General features: G+C 43.9%; 1 protein-coding gene across 1 annotated transcript in view; it reads left to right on the top strand.

The window, feature by feature from the left end:
• Nucleotides 1-807: 807 nt before the first annotated feature.
• GNA14 (G protein subunit alpha 14) overlaps nt 808-25715 on the top strand; it is a 202912-nt gene continuing 178004 nt past the window's right edge. Inside the window, exon 1 of the mRNA XM_061200326.1 lies at nt 808-1992. Within this exon, the coding sequence (XP_061056309.1) occupies nt 1869-1992 (124 nt within the window). The 5' untranslated portion in view covers nt 808-1868. The remainder of the gene's footprint in view (nt 1993-25715) is intronic.

Consider the following 25715-nt stretch of genomic DNA (forward strand, 5'->3'; position numbering starts at 1 on the left):
AAAATAATTATGCATTTAAGAATGTATGCACATGCATTTTTAATGCCTGATTCCTCTACATTCCCTAAACTGTAAAATAAATAATAAGACCTTGCAGCCAGATAGCATCCTAATGCCAAGTTCTTTATATAATGACATATACCACTCTCTCCACTCAATACTCTCCTCAGTTTGAATTGATTAAATATATGCTACTCCTAAGAAAGGCACTTAGGCTTGCTATTAATAGAGGAAGCATTAGCTAATTGCCTAACGCCATAAAGTGTTTACATGGCACATGCTGACTTAAACAGAAGGAAAAAAAAAATATTCATTGCTGTGGACGACGGGATCCCCTCCCTGCACCTTCACTTTTCTGCATTTCCCGCGAAACTCTTCGCCCTCTGCCTCAAAAGGTACACAAGACAAAATCAGATGTTGTTAATACGCATTCTGTTGTGCCATTTGAGTACAAAGAGGTGCTTTTTAATTTTTAAGTTTTTATGAATGCAGCTCAAACGTGATCCCCACGTTCCAGGAGCCAGGCCAATGTGGCTGTGCGGACACAGCTTTGCAAGGCGGCTATCAGGCTTCAGGCCTGGGGCAGGGACCATGCCAGGGGCTGCTGGAAACGGGTCAGCCCTCTTTACAAAGCAGGAGTCTTTCCCATCGTAAAATGCAAAGTAGCCAGCCGTTTTCCATTCCTCACATCCTCAACCCTCCTCGTCCGGCGGGTTACGAAGGGGCCGGGAGGATATTTACCCTCCGCTCTCGCACTTCTCTTATTTAACTGAACCCAGCGGCAGCTGCTTCTGAGTGCGGCGCCAGCCGGCTCAGGCCCAGCCCCACCTTGCAGGCAGACTGCCGAGCTGACCAAGGGCTTTGGCCGAGCCGGCGCTGGGCTGGGGCGTCCGGGAAGCGGAAGGAGCCCGTCTAGGAAACCGCGGTGTGCGTGGTGCTGAGGCTGGCGCGAGAGGCTCAATTTCAGGTCGGCAGAGCTCAGCCTCGCCGCCCGCGGGCTGCGTCGCGCTGCGGACGCTGGGCTCCGCTCCTCTCGCAGCTGGGAGGAGTTGAGGCTGCGAGTTGGCGAACTTCACTCACCTGTCGGAACCTGAATCCGGACAGGGAGCTGGGCCTGGCGGCCACTCCGCCCACCGCCTTCCCCGCGCCAGGACGCCACGGCCAGGCAGAAAGGTGTGGGGGCCGCTCCCCGAAACGCCTGGGCTCCGCGCCCCAGCTCCCTGCTCACCTCTTTCGCCTCCAGGCGCCCTCGGCTTGGCGTGCCCCGAAGGCCAGCTCGGGCAGACGCCAGGGCTGCGGGTTCGAGAAGCTCCGCCTCCATCTGCCACTTAGAGCCACGGGGGCCCCCAGGAACTTTTCCATTAGGTCTTAGGCGGCGATCACTGCCGAGGTTTTCAGAACTTTGTAGGAAAGGGCCAGCCAAGGACCTCTGCCTCCAACCCACGCCTTGCCTGCCACCTGCCTGGGACACCCCCAGGCCGGGAGATCCCGCTCCCCACCGACCCCGGCAGCGACGCCCCAACTTTTCACGAGCGGTCTGCGCTCCCTGACTGTCACGCTCCTGTGCCAAGGGGCGCGCTGATCTTCCGGGGGCCGGCAACGCTCTCTCCCTCGGCTCGCCCTCCTCCTCCCCCGAGCGAGCTTGGGGCTGGGTGAGCCCAGATCTACGGTGCACTTGAGCGTTCCCAGAGCTCCGAATTCGCTCCCGCCCCGGAGCCGACCCTTCGAGGAGGGATTGAGCCCTAGTGGTCCCGGCCTTTTACTCCGAAACTCGAGTCGGCCCCCCCGTCTTTTCCCTCCGACCTCGGGTGCCGTCGCGGACCGGCCGGGAGAGCGGCCGGCGTAGCCCGTCGGGGGCTGCGCGCACCATGGCCGGCTGCTGCTGCCTGTCCGCGGAGGAGAAGGAGTCGCAGCGCATCAGCGCCGAGATCGAGCGGCAGCTTCGCCGGGACAAGAAGGACGCGCGCCGCGAGCTCAAGCTGCTGCTGCTGGGTGAGTGGCTGCGTCTCCCAGACCCCTGGGCGCCGAGCGTTTCCCTCCCGGCCGCTTCCCTCGCGTGGGACCCGCCTGGAGGACCTGGAGCCGAGCGGGGTGCAGCGCAGCTTCCTCCGCCTCCCCGGGGCCTCGCGGAGGGCAGCAAGTTGGGCCCTTAGGCGCCTGTCCTTTGCACCTTCAGCTGGGCGGCGTTCGAAGGCACCCCCTTTCTTACCCCCAAACAGGGCTGAGATGTAATATTCGACCCGTCTGCTTTCCCCGTTGTGGCCTGCCTCTCTCCCTAAAGCCTCATCCACCCCGCCCCTCAATCCCCAGCGCCGTACAGCCTCTGCAGAACCGTATCTTGGATGTTGGGGGTCGGTGGTGGGGAGCTAATTGATCCCCATCTTGGGTTCAGCGCTAGCTCTGCCCCCTGCGCTCTCAGGTCTAAACAAGCACGGGGGACCGAGAGCTTACGAAGTGTGGAACTGCGCTAAGTTCTCGTGGGCATCACCGCGCAGTGATGCGAGCAGGTGATTTCTCCGTTTTAGAGAATTAAAAACGGAGGACGGAAAGTTGGCGAACTTGCCCTGACTGAGAAAAGGCACAGCAGATACCGGGTCGGTCGTCAGGGTGAAGCCCAAGCCTTAACCACTGTCCCGCCTGCCTCCCGGGGGTTCCTTTGGGGAGGCCTGTTTGCCGAAGGCCCACACCTTCCTAGCTCAGATCCACTCAGCGTGTGCTCGTATGCTTGTTCCTAGGGTTGGGACTCCGCTGCCCCAGCTGCGCTGGCTAGTTCTTCGTCGGGTTATTTTGGTCTCCGCACAGGCCTAGGTGGGACGCCCACTTTCAAAAACGGAAAGAGAATGTTAAGGTTTGCCCCAAATATGCCATAGGGCAGGATCCCTTCTCTTCTGACGTTATAGAACCCTGTTCAGTCCATTTGCTGTTTGAGGAATATTTACCTTTTCCTTCTTTCAGACCAGGGTAGCAGCTATCATATCTTTCTAGAGAGCTGCAAATATTTCAACTTTTTTCTTTCATCTCTCCCAGACAGGAATCCTCTCTTATACCAGTTTATTCATCTTTAATGTAAGGAGTTACCCTCCCAGAAAGCTTCAAGAAAAGAAAAGTCCATTTAGCTAGAAGAAAATAGAGAAGGCTTCTTGCCAGTATTGCCTTCAGACCTGGGCAAGGGAACCCCTGTGTAATTATTCCCCGGGTTTAGGGGGGCAGGGTCTGCCCTTCCCCAGGCTGTGCCCCTCCCCACTGGGCTAGGTGTCTGCAGGTGGACCGGACTGCCCACCCAGAGTCCACACTGCCCACCGCACCCCAGACCCCCGTTGAAATAGGGAATTCAAAGACCCCAAGCCTGCTCTGTGCAAGTAGAGGGAGCAGACCCCCTCCCTGAGGAGTGCCTAATGGGGCAGCTGTACTGGGGTTGTGGAAGAGCCTGGAAATGTGGGCTGAGGGCCTACAGGTGTGCCCAAAAGGCCTTCCTGGAGAAGAGATGGAGCCTGGGTGGGGAAGAGAGGGGATTCTGTCCATTGGCTGGGGCTGCCCTCTCATACCTGGCCCAGAACTCTGAGGGGTCTGAGAATTCTAATTGTACCTGGCCTTCCAGGTTGTTATAAAGCTGCATATGTCAAGGAAGGAGGATTCTGTAACAGTCTGCTAGAGGATAGCAGTTTAAAGTAATTATGTGGGCCCTCATTGTCCTCTTGCCCCGGGCCTCCCAGAGGTTAGGGGCGGGCCTGGATTTAGCTGCATACTTTTTCTTTTCAAGGACAGGCTGAACCCTCTTTCATTGTGAAATACTCCGATTTGTGTCAGTGTGTGAAGTTCAGTGTCTGGAATATACCAGGAGCTTGACAAATGAAAATTAAGCAGTAAGCTGAGCCTTTCTGCATTGGTGATAAGCCTGTTCCGAGTAAAATGTTTGGATTTACTCCCGCTCAAACTAGGGTAGGAATGTTTGTAGGTATGTTTTCCCTGGAAGTCATACTTAATCCAGGTGATTAGAATCCTTCTTTGTACCCGCCAGGCCCTTGCCCCTCTCAGCACTGCCTGACCTTCCAGGATCCCCCTTTTCACCGTGCCCAGCTGTGACTAGCACACCGTCTCACTGCTAGTCACTCAGAAACTGTTAGAAAGTTTCCATACCACATGGAATTGTCTACAAGCCCAAGGAGGGACTTTGAAACCTCTGGTTTCTTTTACTCTGTAAGGGAGCAGGTCACACTTGCATTTCTTAAGATAGAGAAGGAGGAGGTGACGCCAAAGATAAAGGAATCAGGGAATGCTGTTTTGTCTAAAGTCTTGCAGTTTGAGTGAAGAAAATAAAAAACACCCGAGCCTTTATAATGGGTGCATTAGATGATCTGCTGCCTGGATACCTCAGGTGAAAACTCTGTTTTGCAAATGGGAATTGAGGATCCTGTGTGGAGCATGGAATGACCTGAAAGACCACCAACTCTTTGACAAGGAAGCATGCTGTGGCAACTAAATGATTTGAGGATGTTTCCAAAGTGCATTCAGTGGGGCAGTATCCCATCTGTGCTTAATAAAAGCATGGGTCAGTGTCCGCAGGGAAAGATAAAAATTGCTGGCTGTTTGGGGCTGGTATTCGCAAGATGTCAGCTCGGTGCTCTCTCAGTGGGAGGAGATGGGGGGAAATAAAGGAGACGGCTGAATTTAGTAGAAAGAAATTCCTTATCAGTTCTTCAGATAAAAGTAGGACAAAAGAGTTCTGACAAGAACCCTCATGAGCACCACTCAGTATAGGAAGAAAGTGTCTGGACAATAGCAATTAAATGGGGAGAAATGTGATCTTTTATTGGTTTTTGGTGTGGAATGAGGCTTGGGAAAGTGTTGCTTGTTAATTGGGTTGAGGGTCTCCAGCAACTCTGATGGCTTAATTTTGGATGCAGACCTCATCTTGGAACTGTCTGGAAGGAACGTGTGCTGGGGAATTGGTATTTAACTTATGCTGGTATAGGGATTAAAAATGTAGGTTCTTAGGCCCGACTGCCTGGGTTCAAACCCTGGCTCTACCCTTTCTTAATTGTGGACTAACTTCTCTCGGCTCTGTCTGGCAGTGGTTAAGTGTCAGCTAGCATCATACTGTTTTTGAGCATTTTTAGCCACCAGTGAGGTGTCATTTCCATTTTAGTTGACCAGCTGTAGGTCTCTAGCAGTTTGTGTAAGTTGTCCTGGTCGTGCTTTAACAAAAATGTTTCACCTTGAGTTCGCCTGACTGTTTTCTGAACCTTAAGCTGACTTTAAAATCTTTTATTCTCCTTACACTAAAAAGTTGAAAAATCTGAGTCCCCCAAAGTTTATTGCATTGGTTATAACAAAATTCCATCTTAGAACTCACTGTCATGTTCCTGGGCTGGAAGTCTATTAGAGGGAATGGCGTAGACAGTATGGGTTTCTCGGTAGAAACTGACAGAATTTTCTTGCTTTGTGAGGAGGAGAAGGAGCAAAATGGTAAATATGCTCATGTTCCTTCCTCTTGGCTTTCTTCAATCCAGAGTGCCAGGCATGGTACCCGATTTGCACAGTGGTTCCTGTGTCCCGCCCCCATCGTTTTTGGAGCACTTTCTTCTGGCATAACTACATGCTCCAGGCTCACCTCGTACCACTCTGCCCAGTCCAGGAATAAGACATTTCACTGCAGGGCCTTGATCACTTTTAGTAGAGAACTGCACCCTTTCTTCTAAGATGTTTAAGCCACTTGAAACAAAGATATCAAGTCCCCTAATTCAAATCAATCACCAGTATCTAAGCACCTGAAGAACCACATCTCTAAAGCACTGAGTCTGAGGATGAAAATTTTGAGGCTGTACTGCTGTGAGCAGATTTAAAATGGAAAAATCTACCAGTGAAGTTTGACGAAAAACAATGTAAAAAAAAAAAATGGCTTAGCCCTCAAAGGTTTTCTTTTTCGTAAAAGATTAAAAAAAAAAAAAAAAAAGATGGCTTCTAGTCTGTATCACCTTTTTATTTTCTTTTTTTCTGTGATACGTGAATCACAAGAGAAGAGTGTCCTTGTAAGAAGCCCCATGTGTGGGGTTGCAGGGAGGGAGATGGCTGGATTGAGAAGGCAGACAGAGAGGGGTGTCAGCATGTCAGTGTAGCAAAGCTATTGTGTTACTAAAGACAGAGATTGAAATTCAGGCAAAAGAGGGACTTTATTGGAAGGATTCTTACCAGGGCATCTCATGAAATGAAAAGGATCAAATAGTAAAAAGCGGGAAAGCAAGTGCCAGGGCGTTCCTGGGGCCCTTCTCCACGGCCACCAACATGACTTGGCTCCATCCCCTTTGGAGCTCTAGAGCCCCGTGGGCCTTTCTTGTCCCTGTCGCGAGAGCCTGCGGCCCCCTGTGGGTGAGGGTGCACTCCTGGATCAATCACTTTTGTCTGGGAGACACACAGCACAGACGTGGCTTCATCTGAATACAGGTGGCCTGGGGCCCGGCTCCCTGCAAGGGCAGCAGCCACTGCTGCAAACACTGCCCAAGGAATCAGAAGCGTACCAGCCGAAATCCCAGGGCTCTGAAAGTGGAAAGCACGGCAGGACCCTCTGCAGAGCTCCGCTTTCATTGCAGCAGTTGGCTGCTGAGTAAATTAATGGCTTATCACATTGGGCAGGGTTCTTGGTTGCAAACCATTTAAGCCGAAGAATAGTTTGTTGGCGGGGAAGCAGGAAGCTCATAGAATTGATAGGCATTGGAGAGCAGGCTAAGCCAAAGGGCAGGATCCAAGGTAGTCTTGACATTGGGGTCAGACCAGACTGCCAAGCACACAGCCAGAGACTCGTCACCCCGAGCTGAGAGTCGCTGAGGCTGCCCTGGATGCTTACCTCCACGTGAGAGCCACAAATCATCTGTGACTGTCTCCTGCTACTCTGTGTCACTTTTCAAAACCTCAGGCCACCTGACTGTGCCCAACTGCCAGAGAGCTGGGGGGAGAGGCAGGAAGGTGTAGTGGTGAGAGCATGCTCTCTGGAGCCAGCCTTTGTGAGTGTAAAATCTAGGCAAGAAATCGTTCCCATTGTGCTGCCAACCCCGTCTGGGCTCGGTTACAAGGTCACTGATGGAAGTAGCATGCAGTTCCCAGAAGGGTATGGAGATAGGAGAGTCAACAACATGAAGTCCCCGCTGGTGCCCCTTCTCAGAGAGCAGGGACCGGATGTGTGGTCATAACTTAGAATCTTTTTTTTTTTTTTTTTTAATTTATTTATTTTTGTCTGCGTTGGGTCCTCGTTGCTGCGCATGGGCTTTCTCTAGTTGTGGCGAGCGGGGACCACTCCTCGCTGCGGTGCTTGGGCTCCTCACCGCTGCGGCCTCTCCCTTTGCAGAGCATGGGCTCTAGGCGTGCGGGCCTCAGCAGTTGTGGCTCGCGGGCTCAGTAGTTGTGGCGCACGGGCCTAGTTGCTCCGCGGCATGTGGGATCTTCCCGGACCAGGGCTCGAACCCGTGTCCCCCGCATTGGCAGGCGGATTCTTAACCACTGCGCCACCAGGGAAGTCCCATAACTTAGAATCTTGAAGGGAACAGCACGTTAAGGCCCTGGAGACCTGAGTGGTTTGTTTCGTTTTGTTTTTGTTTTGGTGGAGGTAGCCCCTGAGTAGTGGGTATATGACCATGAGCAAGACATTCCCTTTTGAACCCCAGGATCCTCACCTGTAAAATGAAAGGCTTGGATCAGGTGACCTCTGAGGTCTTTTCCATTCTGTCATCAGCTGGTTTATACCAGTGGTTCTCAAAGTGTGTTCCCAGGACCAGCAGTGGCAGCACCGGGAACTTGTTGGAAATACAGAGTCTCAGTCCCCGTCATGTCCTTCTGAACCAAATTCTGGAGTGGGGCCCGCAGGCTGTATGTTAATAAGGCCTCCAGGTGACCCTGATATACATAAGTTGGAGAACCTGTTTTATAGCATTAGCCTGCAGCTCAGGACTGGCCAGCCTCTGCTTGCTGCCCTAGGCTCTAAGGCAGATATCCTTCTCTTTCAGCTGATATCTAGGAGGCCCCTGGGATCAACCTGCCTAGCAGATGCTCTATTTCTTGAAGTTGAAGCCGTCTTTCCCTCTCCAACTTGATGAAGGGTCTTCAGAGTGTGAGCTGGGTAATCTGTAGCGATTGTTTAGCCTTTGTCCTCAGGTGCCGGGTTGCTGGGCAAAGAGGAAGAGCAGGCACGCATGTATGTACGTCTTACCTTGGCAAGAGTCCTTACGAAAGCAACAGTGTGTGCATTTGCGTGGACCCTTGCACTTTGATGTACAACTCCAAAAGTTGCGCTTCTATAAATTGCAATGGTTTTATGGCCAATAACCGTTAAGTAGTTACCTTTCCATTCTGGACTAAGTGGGGCGGAGGAAACATATTTTAGTGTGAGCCACCATGTATCAGTCTGCTCTTTGAAAGTTCACCCTCTATGGAACATTGGCTGGTATTTCCATCCAAAGGGTAATATTCCTGGTTCTCAAGTTTTGTTTTCTTTCCTATGTAACTGATACATTCTCATATTTTGTACTTTTTTAATGAATGAGAGGAAAAGAGAACATTTATCTATATTATTTTGTCTGAAAGGCATCTTTTGTATGGTCAGTCAGTTGTCAGTGACCCACAGATGGATTAAATAACTCTGCCACTGCTGTCTTGAACCTGCCATGAATAACACCTTCATTTTGAGTAACTCATCCCCAGAATGTTTTTCTGTTGCTCAGCTACTATGTAATTGGGAAATATAAGCTAATTGTATTACTAAACAAAAGGAGATAAGTGAAGGTGATAAATCATTTGCAGAATCGTCATCTAATGTACCTAGTGGTCTAAATCCTATTTGTCCAAGTCAATGCCACTCAAAAAGTAGTTGTGGGTCCCGGGCCAGTGTGCATGTAAGACAAGTACAGAAATCAAGAATGAGCATCTAGAAACTTTTATAGCAATTTAACATTGCTGCGGCGTCAGAGGGTATTTTTATTGTATTTCATTGATGTAACAGTCTGCAACTGAATGGGAAAAATTAAAAAACTGGTCCCTTACCACAGAGTTTGAGAAACACAAGTGCAAACTTTTATGGGTGGGGTGGCAAAGGTCCAGAGGACTGGAGAGACTCAGCAGATGTCACAGGGCTTGTAGGCGGTAGCTAACTGACAGTAAGCCATAGTGAGGAGTCCAGTCTCTTAGTTGCCAGCCCATTCTTTCATTAAGTCACCGAGTCTTCATATTGAATTTCATTTCTAAGGCAACATCCATTCTAAGATATGCCATTGATTTGAAAACAGATTTTCATTTACTACACTGTAGGAAATATACACATCAATGCAAAGGCATCTTGACCTTGAGAATGTTAATTTGTGTGGCAATAAATCTTGAAATCAAGGATATAAGGTTATGTTTTTCTCTTCCTTTCCCTCTAATAGTACACATTTAAAACAAAGCAAAACTGCCCCAATTATTGACAAAGAATTCAATTTCATAAAACTGATTAAGTGCTGAAATTAGATTGGAAAAGAAGCCTCTGTTATACTGCCATCAGCCCACTGAGTTCAAGTAATCTTATTCTGTGAAACTCTAAAAAGAGTTGCTTCCTAGATTAGTGGGCCTTTTATATATAAAGAAGTTTAAGAAGAAAATTAGAGCAACAAAATGTTGTGAGAGCACCGATATATGCTACTGTTTGCTCCAGTGTCTGAATAATTTTGGATGGGCCACATCCAGGCAATTGGTTGAGTCTAGGAGGAGTTTCACATGAGACCTTGAACTCTATGGCGGCTTTGTTCACCACTGAACCCACAATGTTGAGCACAGAGCCTAGCTTAAACACTGGTTGAATAAATATGTGTTTCTCTGTCTCTATAGTGGTTTCCATGAAATACCAGATGAGTAGTGTGAGTTTCTTACAGGAGCTGGACGTCTCTGTTGTTTGGGGCACTGTAGGAACATTCATGGAAGGAAGACAAACCTGGTTTGGGCCTTGAAGAAAGGCAAATTAGAAAATTCCAGAATTGGTTTTTTATGTGTATAAGATCTGGGCTAATTACTCATTTTGGATGTGCTTATACCTGGATTAGTGGTGTCAGAATAAGAAAATTGAGCTTGGATCCTAGAAGTGAAATGATATTTGGAAAAATATATTCTTTGTACTTCTTTCCTAGTAATGGTACTTGATAAGATTTTGATATGTAAACAGACCTATAGTTGAGACATTTGCTAATTGTTCTTCGCTATTGCTTTCTTCTGAAATAATTTGAAAAAAAATCATAGTTCGTCTCGGTCTTTATGTAATTTTTGTAAACATCTAGTAGTTCTGTCTGTATTTAAGAGTTAGACTTCATGATTTTGGAGACCCATCTCACACTTAATTTTATGAATATGAAATTTGGAAGCTCTAAAAGAATCAGTCATTACAATGACTTAAATCCTCTGAAGCTTAAGACCTAGTTTGATGTGTTAAGAGCCACACCATAACCTGAGCAAATTTCTTAGGAAAATGACCTCTTTCTGTGCAGCTGGCAGAAGTAAGCATCTGATATTGCGCTAATTGGGGATATTTGAAGTGGCAAGACATTATGTGCTTCACATATAAATATGTTGTGTTTGTTGATATAAATCTTTGTAATTGGTATTATTTAAAACAGTGGTCTTCAGATTTTGTAATTTTGAGTTTGTTTTTAAAAATTTGGGAAAGTAAACAAAATGGGACTATCCATTTGAAAAATTTACCAAGTGAGAATGTTAAAAATATTTTAGTATATTCCTCTAAAAAGCAATTTAAAAGGTGATATTAGACACATTTAACAACTCCTTTCTTAACATGTCCAAAATGGAACACATTGAACCAACCTGAAGGGTCTTCACTTTACCTCTCCCTGATTCATGCGTTTCCACCTATCTTTCTTATCTCAACAAATGGTACCCCTGACCACCCGGGTGCTCAAACCAGAATCCAGAGAGTCTTTCTTGATCTTTCTTCTACTACACCTAACACTAGAAATGGAATAATAATAATAAAACATTAACATGTGTACATCCCATCATCATTCTGGGCACTTGAAATGAATGATCTTATTTATTTCTCTCTGTGCTTGGAGGTGCAGTGACTATTGTCCTCCCCATTCTACAGATGAGGAAACTGAGGCTCCAAAGCAAGGTTCACCAGCCAGGGTAGAACCAGGGTTTGAACCCAGAGAGTCTGACTCCAGACCCCTGGTTCTGAATCATGGTCCTGTTTCTGTCTCCCAGAACCAACATCTTACCCAAATCTACTTCAAGAGGCCAAATCTCCACTGTGCCTGCTTCTTGCCATTGTATTTGCCCCAACTCTTCTGGATTACTTCATCCTCTACTGCTCCCTAGCCCTGAGTCCGTTCTCCACACTGCAGCCAGAGTGACCTTTTAAAAATGTAAATTGGATTCTTGTTTTCCTGCTCAAAACCTTTCTGTGTCTTCCCATTGCCTTTGGATGCAAATCTAAAATCTATGCGCGGCCCGTGAGACCTTCTACCCATCCCCTGCCACCCCTCTGCCATTATTCCCTGTGATCACTCACTTCTGGCCGCAGAGCCTCCTTTTAGGACCTTTGGTGGGCCAAATGCTTCCTTTTTAGATGTCTGCACATGCCAGTCATCTGCCTTCAACATGAGTCCTTACGAGTCTTCTAGCTAACTGCTACTCATTTTCACAAGGCATCTTAAATATCCCTTCCTCCTGGAAGCCTTCACTGACTCCCTGATCCAAAATAAGTCCCCCCAGAATATTCTCCCATAGCCCATTCTATATTTCTCTTTTAAAATAGTAGTCATCATGGTTTGAAACTCTATTTCTAATATGGTACTCTTCATCTTCCCCGCTAGACTCTATATCTGCTGAGTGTAGGGATTATTAGAACCAGTGAGTCCTCAAGATCTTATATAGTGCCTGCTTCTTCCAGAAACATTTGCTGAGTGAAAAAATGTATTGCCATTTAGTATCAATATAATTGCATAAAATAAAGGCTATTTTAACTTCAAATAGTGGAAAGGGCTTATTCTTAATAGACGATACTTTAAATTGGATAAATATACATTTATGACTCACTATTTGTTCATATTAAACTTTCACTTTTGGACTAATGAAAACTTCGTTACATACTGACATTGGATTGTGGGCTGATGTTCTGGAACCAAGGATTTATTGCATGCGTCTTATTTGTTTCCTAAGTTTTCATATTTTCTTATGCACAAAAGTGAATACTCTGAATATTTAAAAATTTTTTTTAACTTAAAGAGTAGCATATTTGTAACAAAGACTGCTAGCAGTTTCCTGAATATCTTCTTTCCTCCTTCTGTAGTAAGGTAATATCTTGACACATGACTCGGAGGTAAAGACTATACTTCTCAGTTTGCCTGCTGCTAGGTGTGGTCATTTGACTAAGTTTATAGCCCATGGGATGTAAACTGTAGTCATATAGGCGATTTCTGAGTTGTGACCTTAAAAGGAAAGGGGCCTCCTTCCCTTGTAGAGAAGAATGCTGATTTGGTGGCAGCAGTTAGAGCAACCATCTTTTCCCCATGAGATGGAAGTTGGGTGTTGAGGATGAAAAAGCAACAAGGTAGAAAAGGCCTGTATCCCTGATACTATGAAGGTGCCATACTAGCCCTGAGCTAGGAATGATGGGACTCTTTTTCAATAGCAGCTAAACTGGTATCCTAGCTAATAAAATATTATACATTCTGTTTTGCACTCAGCTTTTTAACTCCCAATATATGTGGGGGTTCTTTCCCAATCATATGCAATTCTAAGGCAGAAAACTCAGAATGTAATATGTTTGGGGGAGGGGTGTCTAATATCCAACATGATGAGGATCTTGGCTGGTTGGAAGTCAATACCATATCTGGGTCTCTCATTCTCCGGACATTCTAGTGATATATGACATACTTGTATATTCTGTAGTTGACTTTTCAGATATTTGATAGGGGCTTTTTTTTGCGAGCAAATAAACATTTGAAGCTGCCTGTTTTACTTGATATTGAGTTTGTCAAGGTTGAGAAATGTAAAAGCCTAGTTTTCCTAAGCCTTCAATGTCCATTTTAATTTTTAAAAACCTCGTAATTTTTTAATAAAAATAACTATGCCTTTCACTTAATTCTTTGATTAGTTTTTAATTTACTACTAAGTTAACTCTACTTATTAATTCAGTGAAGTAAATAATTAAATTTCCCTTAAACACTTAAAAACCTATTAACACATTTAAAAAACCTGAGTGTCCTCAAATATATCAATGCCCTGACAAAGCTGGCAAGAAAAAGCTAAGCATTTAAGTGACTCCAGTGATCTCATAAACCTGAAGTTATAGATTAAATTAATCTTATTCTTTTAAAGAGTCAAATACTGTTTCTAAAGGTAATAAAATACTATTCCTAAGTGTAATCAAATCAAATAATTATCTATACTATTAACTCCTGTAAATTAATCACAACTCTAATATTCAGATTACTTTGTATCAGATTAAATGCTTTAAATAACAGCATCAAAAAAATTCAGTGCTGCTCATGATTACTGTACCTATTCTTAAATTTAACTTGAGTATTATTACTGTATATTTGATTCGTTTCTTTTTTTTTCTCTTTTTAAATTTATTTAATTTATTTTATTTTTGGCTGCCTCGGGTCTTCGCTGCTGTTCGCCGGCTTTTCTCCGGTTGCGGTGAGCAGAGGCTACTCTTTGTTGCGGTGCACAGGCCTCTCATTGCGGTGGCCTCCCTTGTTGGGGAGCACGGGCTCCAGGCACGCGGGCTTCAGTAGTTGTGGCATGGGGGCTCAGCAGTTGTGGCTCATGGGCTCTAGAGCGCAGGCTCCGTAGCTCAGCGGTTGTGGCGCACGGGCTTAGCCGCTCTGCCTCACGTGGAATCCTCCCGGACCAGGGCCCAAACCTGTGTCCCCTGCATTGGCAGGCAGATTCTTAACCACTGTGCCACCAGGGAAGCCCTTGATTTGTTTCTTATTCCTTCACCTTTTGTGGCTTGCAAAGTTCAACCCAACCAAGAAGATTTACAGTCTCAGCCTAAAAATCAGGACAGTTTTTCAAGGCCATACATTTTCTTGAAAGCATCACATATTCCTTTATTCCAATTTTTACCATTAAAAAAAAGCCTTGGGCTTCCCTGGTGGCGCAGTGGTTGAGAGTCTGCCTGTCAATGCAGGGGACACGGGTTCGAGCCCTGGTCTGGGAAGATCCCACATGCCGCGGAGCGACTGGGCCCGTGAGCCACATTTGCTGAGCTTGCGCGTCTGGAGCCTGTGCTCCGCAACAAGAGAGGCCGCGATAGTGAGAGGCCCGCGCACCGCGATGAAGAGTGGCCCCCACTTGCCGCAACTACAGAAAGCCCTCGCACAGAAATGAAGACCCAACACAGCCATAAATAAATAAATAATTAATTAATTAAAAAAAAAAAACCCCTTTTAATCAACTCATTTTAACTGATTGCATTCTGTATCCACTCCCACCTGCAGTGGCAACTAATTTCTTCACTACCTAATTTGTGTTGAGATTCTACACTTTATAAGCTCTTCTGTCTGTGTTGTGACCATCATTTCTGATTCCTTTACTGTCACTGAACTTTTAAAAAAATTAATTAATTCGTTTATTTATTTATTTTGCTGCATTGGATCTTTGTTGAGGCATGTGGGATCTTTCATTTTCGCTCGCGGGCTCTTCATTGCAGTGCGCTGACTTTAGTTGTGGCGTGCGGGTTTTCTCTTCTCTAGTTGTGGCATGCAGGCTGCAGGGCACGTGGGCTCTGTAGTTTGCGGCACGTGGGCTCTCTAGTTGAGGCGTGCGAGCTCAGTAGTTGTGGTGCGCGGGCTTAGCTGCCCCGCAGCATGTGGGATCTTAGTTCCCCCACCAGGGATCGAACCTGCATCCCCTGCATTGGAAGGCAGACTCTTTACCACTGGACCACCAGGGAAGTCCCTACTGTCACTGAACTTTAAAGAAGAAAAACTTAGATCTCAGATTCAAGAGATGAGAGCTATCAGGTTGTTTCTTAAAGCTTGCCCGTATTCTGCTTTTGATATTCATGTTTGAACATATCTTATCAGTCTAATATTGTTTATACGTTTCTTTCCTTTCAATGGAAACATTAAGCTATTTAGGAATGAGTTAATTCACCCTATTTCATCCTGTTCTTTAAATATAAAGCCCTTGTCACAAACCATAAGCCTACCCGAAACTCTACCAACTGTAAGCCTTCAAAGCAAGTGTTTGGGTTTAAATGCTTCTTCTTGGTCTAAAATGTCTAAAAGTTGACTGAATCACCACCCCCTTTAATATCTTCTCTCTGCCTTTGTATTTGTCACTGTGGAATTGCAGACTGACTACAGGTAGCTGATGGGTGAGGAACCTGCTGGAACTTTCCCTGACCATTTTCAAATTACCGTTCATTTAGGGTAATGAGGAAGTCTTTCTGCCTTGCCTCAGTTAATTTGTGTCTGTGTTTGAGGATAGACTGGTGGAAGAAATGAGGAGGCGGCTTTGGTTTATTTGACATAAGCTCATCAGGATAAGATTGGACACTAAAGGTAGTGACTATCAATTAGGCATGGCCCCAATGAAGCCAGTTTGTGTGTACACATACACACACACACACAAATACACACACACCACCACCACCACAACTACCACCAGAGAATTTGCACTTACAAGGCAATTTGAATTTGCCCTTAGGAGAATTAAACCAATTCTGTCTACAATGTAATTATATCTTGGTGCAAACCAGGAAATGGCCAGAAAACTTATTATCCAACAAAAGTATATTCATTTGTTTAAAGGGTTCATTTTGAGCATCTAAAATTTCTGTTTAAAGTCATGTTGCTCTTTAAGGAGAATCATGCTGGTCAAAACAGAAAGGGTTTTGTTTTTAATTATTATGATTCACAAAACTCAAAGAATACCTTAATTTATATTATGACATCTGGTAGAGCGATAATTAGAAATATTATTTCTGATTTGTATTTTTTCCAGAATTCTAAACAGTTCCTTATTTCATTTGATAATCACCTGTTTAATGAATTGCTTTTCCCTTTAATACTTTTCAACTTTCAACTACCTGAAAAAGCTGGATGTTGTCTAAATGCTTGTGGATGAATTGCCAGAAATCTTTGGTGTAGGTCCCAGAATGGCTTCTATTTTGCAATGTGACCTTGGGCAAGTCATAAAGGCGTAGAGGCTCCTCAATGGTAAAATGAAGAGGCTGGATTCAGCGGCTCTGAGTTTATGTGGTAACTCTTCAGCCATAGTGGAAGTGTTACCTTGATCACTCGGGGCAGAAACTGTGTGTGTGTGTGTGTGTGTGTGTGTGTGTGTGTGTGTGTTTAGTGCCTGCCTCCAGCATAAATGAGGAAATAGTAGCTGATTGCTGTTTGCCTGGGTGACAAGTGACAGAAATAGAATTCTTCATATTCCTTTGTTCTCTAACTGTGTTTGAATTTTCAAGTAACATGAGACTTCACATGTGCGTTAATCTCAGGATATCAGAACAGGTTTGTCAGGGACAGAAATGTATTGAATTGGTAATCTAACTGGAACTTCTGATTGTAGAAATATCTGTTGACATAAAAATGACTCCTGGTGGGGGGTAGGTGAAATGGGTCCAAAGGTATAAGCTTCCAGGCATAAGATAAATAAGTCATGGGGATGTAGTGTACAAAATAAATAAACAAACAAGTAAATAAATTCAAATGACTCCTGAACTAACACTATTTGTCATTAGCCAAAAACTTTCTAGCCTTCAATTTACTATAAAGCATATGAACATTTAATAATAATAATGGCAGTAAACTTATATAACACTGTTTATATGTCAAAAATGATTATAAGGGTTTTATATCTATGAATTCATTTCATCCTTACAAGTTATTGAAGCATGCAGTATACTTTTTCCATTTTACCGATGAGGAAACTGAGGGTAAAGAATGATTAAATGAGTTTCCCAAAGTCACTCACTACTAGATGTGAAGCTGGGATTTGATTGACCAGGCAGTTTGATTCCAGGGGTTCCTTACTTTTCTTATGGCTCTTCTCTCCTGCTCCTGAATCACCCTAAAGAATCACCTGAAGAATCACTGTAGAACACCCATGGTTGGACTAGGCAGTGGAAGGAAGTTGGAGTGGAGGCAGAGGTCTGGCACGCGATTCTGGGTCTTCCATTACAGTGCAGTGGAGACTTTGGGCAAGTCATCTAATCTCGCCAGTGGTCTGTAATGGAATAGAATGTGAATTGCAAATGTGAGCCACACATGTATCAATAATTTACAATTTTCAAGTAGTCACATTTTTTTAAAAATAAAAAGAAACAGGCGAAATTAATTTTACTAATATATATGTATTATATATATATTTTTTGTTGTTTAATCTAATATGCCAAAATATAGTCATTCAACATGTAGCCGATAAAATGTATCAATAAGATATCTTACATTCTTTTTTTTTCATATTAAATCTTTGAAACCTGGTGTATATTTTACACTTACAGCACATCCCAATTCAGATTATCCACATATTAAGTGTTCAATGACCCCATATGGCTAGTGGCTACCATATGGGGTCATTGAACGCTTAATATGTGGATAATATTAGACAGCACAGCTCTGAACCCTTGGGAGCTCCTATAAAATGAGACCATGGTGATGGATGATCACTAAAACCTCTGCTCTGAAATTCTAGGAATCTATGATGAGAAACACCTGTACTACTTAAGCTGCTTACCATGAGATGACTTGTTTCTTCCCTGCTTAAGTAGCATGGAGAATGCATTCTAAGAGAATTTTTTTCACTGTTGAATTCTTAAGACTCACAAAGGCAATGTAATGTCAAGATAGTGTATACATACCAAAGAAGGATTTTCAGAAAGTAACTGTGCTTTAGTGGGTAAAAAAAAAATAATAAAAGTCAATTATTGATATTTTCCCCACAAATGTCTGGAAGCTTGCTGTCAACCAGGTCCTGTTCCAGGCATCTGGGACTGAGAAGAGAACAATTTGAAGCCTCTGCCCTCTTGGTGCTTACACTGTAGTGAGACAATAAATAGATACGTAGGACGATTTTAAGTTAGGCTAGTACCATGAAGAAAAATAAAGCAGAATAAGGGGTTAGAGAATGGAGACCTGGGGGATCAGTGGGTCTAGTTTTGAAAGGAAGACTTCTCTGAGGAGGTGACCGTTGAGGGGAGGTTGGGTTGAGAGATGGGACAATCTGCATGAAGACCCAGAGAACAGGGACCAGGGAGTGACAGAGTATTCTAGGCGGGGGAGACAGCCTGAGGTGGAAATGGGCTCAGCGGGTTTGAGGAAGAGCTGAAGGCATTGAGTTGAGTGAGAGAGGATGACAGGAAGCATGGTTGGGCAGCAGCATTTTGGATTTCAATTTAAGTGCTGTGAGAGGCCAAGGGAGAGCAGTGGTTAGCAGAGAGAGAGGTGATTTGATTGTCTTTTTAAAAAGAACACTTGGACTTCTGGACAGAGAGTAGACTGTATTTGGTAAGAGTAGAAGCAGGAGGACCAATCAGGAATCTATGGAATTGTTGAGGTGATCTGTCATGGTGACTTGCCTGGCATAGGAATGATGGACGTTGACTGAATTGGTTAGATTTCGTATGTGTGTTGAAGGTAGAGTTGATTGGAAGTGTTAATCAATGGCCCAGGGGTATCCAAGGACAGAATCAGATGATCCCTGGGCTTTTGGCTTGACCGACCCAGCCAGTGGCAATGCCATTTACTGAGGTGGCTGAGAGTAAAGGGAAGATGGGTTTGGCAGCAGGGAGGGGGACGGGGAATCAATAGTTTTGGTTGTAGACATTTTCAGAGTGATGTCTACATATGAATGTAGACATCAGGATTAAAATTGAGGCTAGAGAGATTTATCCTCTTCATCTTAGATATTTGGAGAGAGAACTTTGCTGTGACACAGAGAGCTGGAAGTAGAGTTATTGTTTCATCTGGGCACTGACTCTAATTTTTTTCCCAGGATAAGGATGAGGCCTTGGTGATGCTTAGCTCTGGATAGTGATATACGTGACAGGGCCAGGGATCATGACTTAGATAAAGAAGTATTTTCCTTTTATTGCTGCAGGTCTTGGTTCTGTGCTTGGGAAAGAGCTGTAACCAGCAATAATAATCAGATTCTGAGCATGCACACCGGTACAAGGTGTTAAATATTGAAATATTCCTGTACCAATTGGTAAATAGCCATTAGCCTGAGTGCTCAGTCCTCTTGATGTTGTCAACCTAGCCATCAGGGCCTCACCTCTGGAATATTCCACATCTCCCTGTACTTAGCAACTAATAAGTAATGCCTCACACAGCGATTAGCTTCCTTGGCTCCATTCCAGCCACTAGAGTGGACCAGCATCTCTTCTGATTGGTCAGCGCCCACGCCACACCATAAGCATTGTTAAATATTTTGAGTATAACTCATGGTTCTACCCCTGGGTAGGCCATGACCAAGCCATGTGAAGTTAGGAAGAGTCACCTTCATGGACCAGTCTCTTGCAAATAATTCAGGATGTTGATGGCCTTGATCTCTTGCATGAATTATGTTTCCATTCTACATGACTATTCCACGAACACTGCACAACACATTTTACAGTAACCATTGTCTGGGTTGACAAGGCCTGACATGCTTTACTTACATCCCAGCATGAATACTACAGATGGGCACTCCCCGTCTTGTCTTACTCTGTGGCCAAGAACTATGAGATTTCAGACAGACCCTTTAATCCTTTATTTCACATTTATACCATAAACCAAACTTATCTTGGTTCCAAGACCAGGATAAGAAATATCTGAGTTACTACATTGAAACAAGAGAAGATCTTGCTCTCTCCTTTTGACTCCATGTTATCTTTTATACTTTGAGCTCTCTCTGATTAAAAAATGAAAACAAAAGCAAAACTGATGATTCTGTTGTACTTTGAGCGCTTGCATGCAAAATGAAGCCTTAGATATGATAAAATTCTTCACTCATAATTTAAATAAATATATATACACACGTATGTAAAAATGGTATATATAATGTGCAATAATTTTTATATATAATTTATATATAATAATATATAATTTTACATCATTTTCAACCACCAACCTTGAGTTTGGGGGTGTTCTGAGTACAGACTGTGCATGATGATAAACAGATTGGTGAGGGGACTTGGGTTGAGGGAGAGTGTGGACTCAGTGCCTTCTTGGTCATCCTGCTCTGAAGGAGGGTCCCGTCTCCTTAGAGAGGGGACACAGACATGGAGTGATCTATAGCTGGATGAAGCACATGCTGTTTCCTGAGGGCTGGGCTTGGGAAAGTTTTCCTGGAGGTAAGAGAACTGATCAGGACCTTGCCATGTCAGTGGTACTTAAATAAGGAGACAAAGAGAGAAGGCACTTGCCATATTCTAGACCATAAATAAGTGTTTCTTAAGATTGATTTCCCTTTAATGGCTTAAAAATCATTCTCTCCAGACATCCCGATTAACTTGGGATAATTTCTGAGAAGTGCTGGGAGAGTTCTCTAAAAGTTGATGGCTAATTTGGAGACTGATGGACTCAAGCGGCCATCACATTTCTTACTGGGTCAAGGTTCGACGATGGTGCTGCAGTCACATTTGTTTCAGCCACAAATCCATTTGCCTTTATTCCACAGACAGTAGAGAACTTTCTCTGTGCCAAGAACTGTGGGTACAGAGAAGAGTAAGATTGACAAATATAAGTGGATTTTTGGTTAAATTAGACTTTTAACCCCCCCCCCCCCCGCCCGGTCTTTCCAAGTTTATGACCATTTAGGAGGCAAGCTGGCTTCCGCTGCTTTAAATGCTTTTGGCATTTACAGTAAATTATGATTGTGGGAGTATTTGCAATCTACCACCGCCGGCTCTTTCTTTGAGGACAAGACTTTTTTACTAGGTCAGCCAGTAGCTCTCCCTGGGAGCATCTAGGCAGTGGATGATGCCGAGAGAATGCTAAAGAAGCAAGGCAGGCCAAGTTGATGGTATAATACAGAACTGAAGTGGGGAAGAGGAAAGACAGAGAAAAGCCATGGGCTGTATGGCAGGGGGCTTTTTGGGAGGGAGATTTCAGTTTAGGAGAATTTCAGAGAACATTTTCTGTGTGGAAGATATTCAGGGGAACAGTGATGAGATAACATTTTGATAATTAACGATATACCTCCCCTTTGGCACTTTATAAAGGTTGAGAAAGAACTGGAAAATAAAACAGGTGTTAGTTGCCTCACTGTGTTTATGTGAATGTGATACAGTGTCAAAACTGAGCTGCCTGGGGCCCCAGGACTTATTGAGGAAATAGACTGAAAACACAAAGAGTGGGCCTCTGACCCAGATGTCCCAAGAACTGAGGACCCAGAGTAGTTTGGGTGACCCCTGTGTGACAGTGACAATGAGATGGATGGGACGTATGTCTAATTTTGGTCATTGGAATGTGGGTGGATGTGATGCGCACTATTTCCGTGTATTAATTGGGACATGAGGAGATAATTTTTTTAAAGTCATTAAAGGGATAATCCATCTTAAGGGATTTACAGTTTTCTCTCTTTTTCTGCTTTGGCGAGTATCACCTATTTGGCAGTAGTAAATCTGGCCCATAAAAAAACCTCCCATTCACAATCCTCTTCATTTCCTATAGTCATCTTTGAAGCCATTAGTTGCAGAGCGTATGGCTACGAGATAAACAGTGCCTTGTGACCTGAGTTACCACTTAGAGGAAAGCTGCTCAACCATGAGCATGTGCGTTAGACTTTGTATGCATGAGTAAAAACTAAATTTCATTGTGTCAAGTCACTGAGATTATGGGATTTTTTGTTTGTTTGTTTGTTACTGCAACAGAGCCTAGCCTACTGTGACTAATACACTCTATTTCCAAGCAGGAAGTACAGCAGTAACCTCTCTGCTACTCTCACTGACTAACCACTCTACTAGCTGCTGTTTCTTTCCACACACTGTGGGAGAAACAGCTGCTAACCCTAGTGAATATATTCCTCTCATCTTCAGTGTGTTTTACAACAGGATTAAACTATTAACGATGCTGCTTTGGCAACCAGAAAGGGAGATAAAGTATTGGGAACAATTTAGTGGCAAATCATCAGCACATACCAAATTACGGTAGAATTTTCCTGAAGCCAGTTCAGATTCTACAAGTCTTTGTCTTCCTTTCTTTTGCCCTGTGTCTTCGTATTTGTTTGCATTTTAGATTTTGGTATTTGCTTTTTAGTTTTATTTATTTATTTCCCATTTTGCCTGGTTTCCGACTCAAAGAACATGAGAGTCCTTGTAGAGGTATTTGGGAGATATGGATAGTGTTTGGAGCTACCTACTCTCCCAGGTTGGTGGGAATGATATCTGGAACAGGATCTTGGGGGAAAACCTTTTCCATGGTTGTCTCACTTTGACTACCTGCCAGTCATGGTCTTTTGGTGAAGATTTTGATTTTGGTTCTTGAATGAGTATGATCTTACTTTTTCTTTCCTGTCAGAGGCATATTGGTAGACTGTGGAAGAACTCAGTTTTTGGTGTCTATACTCCAATTGTCACTTACTGTCTATATGACCCTTAATGAGTAACTTGATTTTTTAGGACTCTATTTACTTTCTTATTTGTAAAATTTAAAAAATATATATATATTTAGCATAGCTTCTGGTTTATTATGTCCATTAAATAATAACTCTTTTGTTGATATTATTATCAGTGAGAATATTACCTGTTGTTTCCTCTGTAGCATTTTCTTATGTTGATGTTTTTTAAGTTGTAGCCTTGATCGTAGGTCTTCGTATTTTGCATTTTGGGGGCACGTGAAGTTTAGAAACTTCCAGATTATGAGAGCATTCTGAGTAGATTTGTGTCCACAATGGCAGCTCACTGTAGAAATCTAAAGGATAAATGCTGTTTGGATTACTCAAAATAGTCTTTTCCATTTTTAACTTCAGCAGCAGGCTGTGGTGGGTACATCAAGAAGGACAAGTTACTAAAATCCACCAATTGCAGAAAAATGAGTTATAATTTTCATTGCCTTGGCTTTGCTTCCTTCTTTTTCTCTGGAGATCACGTGTGTGTGCAAGAGAGGGGCTGGAAAGGGGGCAGTACAAAGGAGGACCGTTAAAGCCAAGGGAGATTCATTGTCCGAAATCTGTTTTCCACCTCCATGGCCATTGTTGGGAGGTAATTTCTCACGGACCTCTCCTGTTTCTGAATGTCTTGGAAGCAAGGCACTAACTGTCCTTTCCTTGGACTTTCTTTTCAAGGATGTTGGTATAATGGTCTTGGAATATAGTGTCTTTCTCCAGAGTAAAGGGCAGGCCTGCTTACTGCCCACTCAAAAAGATTCAGGTTTCCTAAGCTCAGAGTTCCTCTCCTGTAATGAAACCACAGAGCTTTCAGGCATCCATCTGGGCCCATCCACATAGCTCCCTTGGGATGTTGGAGCAGAAGAACTGATACAAATATTCTGGTGCTTATGCTTCTTTCAGTGCTTTTTGTAATAAAGTCCTTTGTCTCTGACCCTGGAGTTTCATGCCTCCTCCCAGCATCTGTGAAAACTGTGGCAGGCTAACTTGCTAACTTGCAAGTAGGGTAAAATCCCAGACCCTTCTTAGTTCTTGACAGCCACCATTGTAGTCCCAGTCTTCTAGCTGCCTTAAAACCACTTGAGGAGAAAACAAACAAACAAAAAACAAACACTTGAGAATAAGGCAGAGTAAAACAAATGTAACTGGATCTAAGCCCTGAGCCAGGCGGTTCATTCTGAGTGTGTCTTTATCCACTTACTTCTTATTCTTTTTTCCTCCTTTCCTCCTAATTCTGCATTATTAAGCCTCCAGTTTGACAAGGGCAAAATCATCCTTGAAGGATGAGGGAGGAGAAAATGCTTAGGGAGTGAAACCAGAATCCTTTTTAACACAAGTGAGAGGGGGAGAATGGGTGGCATTCAGATGTTAATCCTCTCTGTCCCATTACAAGCAAGAGTCCAATCTTCTTACATCTCACAAATATTTCCAATAGATGATTATTGTTTTTCTTTGCTCTGGTCTATAATATTATAACAGAATTATGTATCACAAGTAGTTTATTTGGTTGCCTGCACTTGATCAAACTCATATAGTTATTGGCACTAATGAATAAATGGCCTTTTTAGCTTTAAGTTTGTGAGTATAGAGGAGCATGTTATAGACTGCATGGCTGTGTGCCCCCTCCCCTGCCACACCCAATTCATATGTTGAAGCCATAATCCCCAGTGGGATGGCATTAGGAGATGGGCCTTTGGGAGGTTAAATAGAGGTAGATGAGGTCATGAGAGTGGGGCCCTGGTCCAGTGAGATTAGTGCCCTTATAAAGAGACACTAGAGAGCTTATTCTCCATCTGTCTGTCTGTCTGTCTGTCTGTCTCTCTCCCCCATGTGAGGATACAGTGAGAAGGCAGCCATCTACAAGGTAGAAAGAGAGCTCTTGCCAGGAACCAAATTGACCAGGACCTCTCAGCCTCCAGAACCATGAGAAGTAAATTTCACCCAGTTGTTTAAGCCACCCAGTGTGGTATTTTGTTATGGCAGCCCTAAGAATTGAATATAGAACAGGAAGCAGGCATTGAAGAGACGTTAAACAGTCAGAAAATTTCATGAGGGTCTTTGGAGTTGGTCTCCCTGGGAAACCTTCTTCTGGTTTTGCCAGCCATTCTTTATACCACGTTCAGGTGTGTGAGGCTCAGATGATGTTAATCTGCATTAAGATATGTCTGAACAAGTTTGGCCCACTATGCCCTCCTCAAGAACCTTCACTATGCCATATCAACTCCCATACATACTTACTTGAATCTTCTGCCTCAGACAGTGCTTCTATCAAGCCACTCTCCCTGCTCATTGATTTACAGTGGTTTCTGTTTTTAGGATTCATCAGTAATCACTTATTATTCTGATTTCTTACTAGTGCCTTCCCAGCATGTCACTTGATATCTCTGTCTGTATGAGCCAGTGATTAATTTGAAATTCTCTTATTCTACTTCGGTGGTAACCTGTCCTTTCTTTTGTTATCATAGACTTTTGACTTTGAAAGAATCTCAAATAATTCCATGCAAATCCATTGTTTTCCAGATAAGGAAAGGAAATGGTTTTAGCTTGAGCTGCTATAACAAAACACCATAGTCTGGGTGGCTGAAATAATGGACATTTATTTCTCAGACTTCTGGAGGCTGGGAAGTCCAAGATCATGGTGCCAGCATGGTTGAGTTCTGGTGAGAACCCTCTTCCTGGCTTGCAGATGGCTGCCTTCTTGCTATATCCTCACATAGCAGAGAGAGGACATTCTGGTGTCTCTTCTTAGAAGGACACTAATCCCATCATGGGGGCTTCACACTCATGGCCTCGTCTAAACCTAATTACCTGTCAAATGCCCCACCTCCAATAACTGTCACATTGGGGGTTAGAGATTCCACATATGAATTTTAGGGACACACAGACATTTAATCCAAAACAGAAGGCTTAGGGAAGTTGAAGCTTTTGGGCCATACAGCATTTTTCCTTTCTCAGCATCTACTCAGAAAATGACTCCTCCATGAACTCTAACTAATTAAGCCCTTTATAGCCCATTTGTTGGCAGCATTTATGCAGCAATTCTCTTTGGAGCTTTGCTAAGACACAATGGGTATACTAATATGCAGGAGACACAGCGTCTGAAAACAGAGATCTCAGTTTTGATATTCATTATA

Source organism: Eubalaena glacialis, chromosome 9 (genome assembly GCF_028564815.1).
Source record: "Eubalaena glacialis isolate mEubGla1 chromosome 9, mEubGla1.1.hap2.+ XY, whole genome shotgun sequence".
In the NCBI taxonomy this organism is placed as follows: domain Eukaryota; kingdom Metazoa; phylum Chordata; class Mammalia; order Artiodactyla; family Balaenidae; genus Eubalaena; species Eubalaena glacialis.